This window comes from Zerene cesonia, chromosome 27 (assembly GCF_012273895.1).
Source record: "Zerene cesonia ecotype Mississippi chromosome 27, Zerene_cesonia_1.1, whole genome shotgun sequence".
Classification (NCBI taxonomy): Eukaryota; Metazoa; Arthropoda; class Insecta; order Lepidoptera; family Pieridae; genus Zerene; species Zerene cesonia.
Window position 1 is genome coordinate 2,672,859 of NC_052128.1, and position 1,708 is coordinate 2,674,566.

The 1,708-nt window shown below is 37.6% G+C and overlaps 1 protein-coding gene across 1 annotated transcript in view; it reads left to right on the plus strand.

The window, feature by feature from the left end:
• Positions 1 to 407: 407 nt before the first annotated feature.
• The window catches only part of LOC119837265 (DNA topoisomerase 3-beta-like), a 3,947-nt gene continuing 2,646 nt past the window's right edge, over positions 408 to 1,708 (plus strand). Inside the window, exons 1-3 of the mRNA XM_038362782.1 lie at positions 408 to 629; positions 906 to 1,125; positions 1,433 to 1,679. Of these exons, the coding sequence (XP_038218710.1) occupies positions 408 to 629; positions 906 to 1,125; positions 1,433 to 1,679 (689 nt within the window). The remainder of the gene's footprint in view (positions 630 to 905; positions 1,126 to 1,432; positions 1,680 to 1,708) is intronic.

Below are 1,708 nucleotides of genomic sequence, written 5' to 3' on the forward strand. Positions count from 1 at the left end.
TATGTCAAATGTCAGCCGATTGCCGTGGGCAGAAGTCAAATTAGGTTTAGGAGCAAGAGTTGGGGGCGCGATCGCAAGAAAGTGCGTCTGTGGTTATAAATAAAAACAATTTATGAGAATATTTATTCTCACGGAATGATAGAAGAGTAACAACAAAAGGCCAACACGATGAAGTCCGCTTTAATGGTTGCTGAAAAGCCATCGTTAGCACAAAGTCTTGCTAACATACTTAGCAATGGCAAATGCACGTCCAATAAAGGTTTTATTTCAATATAATAACTATCATCTATTGTTCCTATTTTCTCCAGATGTAGTTATTTTATTTCTTATGCTTTGCAGGCTCTAACTCGGCTTGCTCCGTTCACGAATGGACGGGAACGTTTAAAAACGAGCCGGTGAAATTTAAGATGACGTCTGTTTGCGGGCATGTAATGAGCTTAGACTTTATAGGAAAATACAATAACTGGGACAAAGTGGATCCCATTGAGTTGTTCAGCTGCCAAACTGAGAAAAAGGAGGCAATGCCTCGATTGCGAATACCCGCGTTTCTTGCTCAGGAAGCAAGAGGATGTGATTATTTGATCCTGTGGCTGGATTGTGATAAAGAAGGAGAAAATATTTGTTTTGAGGTATGTTTTTGTTAGTCTGACTGGTGTACAAAAAAAATTATACACCGTCTATCTATCTATAGAGGAACTGGAATATTTTGTAACTTCAACTTATGGAGCTTTATTTATAGTTTTACATTATTTGCTAATAGGTGTAATGCCTCTGGTTCTCTAAGGCTAAATATAATTCCAGAAAACTATTATTATTTCTATTAATGACTTATTACTTTCTACAAATGACTCAATAAAAGTACATTATTCCATCGCAAAATATTAATGCATAATTTTATATTGCAGGTAATGACATGTGTTGGACCCTACATGAAGGCAGATGTATATTCACCTTTAGTGACCTTTAGGGCTCGCTTTTCTGCTATCACAGAGAAAGATATTAAAGCGGCTATGCTGAATTTAGTACGGCCCAATGAGAATGAATCTCGCAGTGTTGATGCCAGGCAAGAACTGGATCTGCGAATTGGATGTGCTTTTACTAGATTTCAGACTAAATATTTTCAAGGTATGACATGTTTATTATTTTAATTTGGTATCTTATAGGACTAAGACTATTATAATGTGGCTGGTGTGTGAATTTATTCACTCTGAAAATGTATGTCTAAGATAGAGCGCACTTCCCTAGGAGGTACCTGTTCACTCTACTTTTGAAGATCCCCAGATTATACCTGTCAGGGAACACAGACTTAGGAAGCATGTTCCAGTCCCTTGCAGTTCGAATATAGAATGAAAAATTTTCATTAATCATTTATTTTATTTTAATTAAAAAAAAATCCTCCTTTAAAATTTGGCTTGATTCGTTTTTTTTTCAGGAAGGTATGGTGACTTAGATTCGTCTCTAATATCATATGGGCCATGTCAAACACCGACGTTGGGCTTTTGTGTCCAACGTCACGATGATATCCAGACCTTCAAACCGGAGACTTACTGGGTGCTGAGAGTCACGGCGTCAACTAGCGAGGGGCGGGAGCTGCCTCTGGAGTGGAAGAGGGTTAGAGTGTTCGAGAAAGACATTGCTAATATGTTCCTTGCTGGTATCAAGGAAATAAAAGAGGCTGTGTATGTATTCGATGATATTATTCATAAAT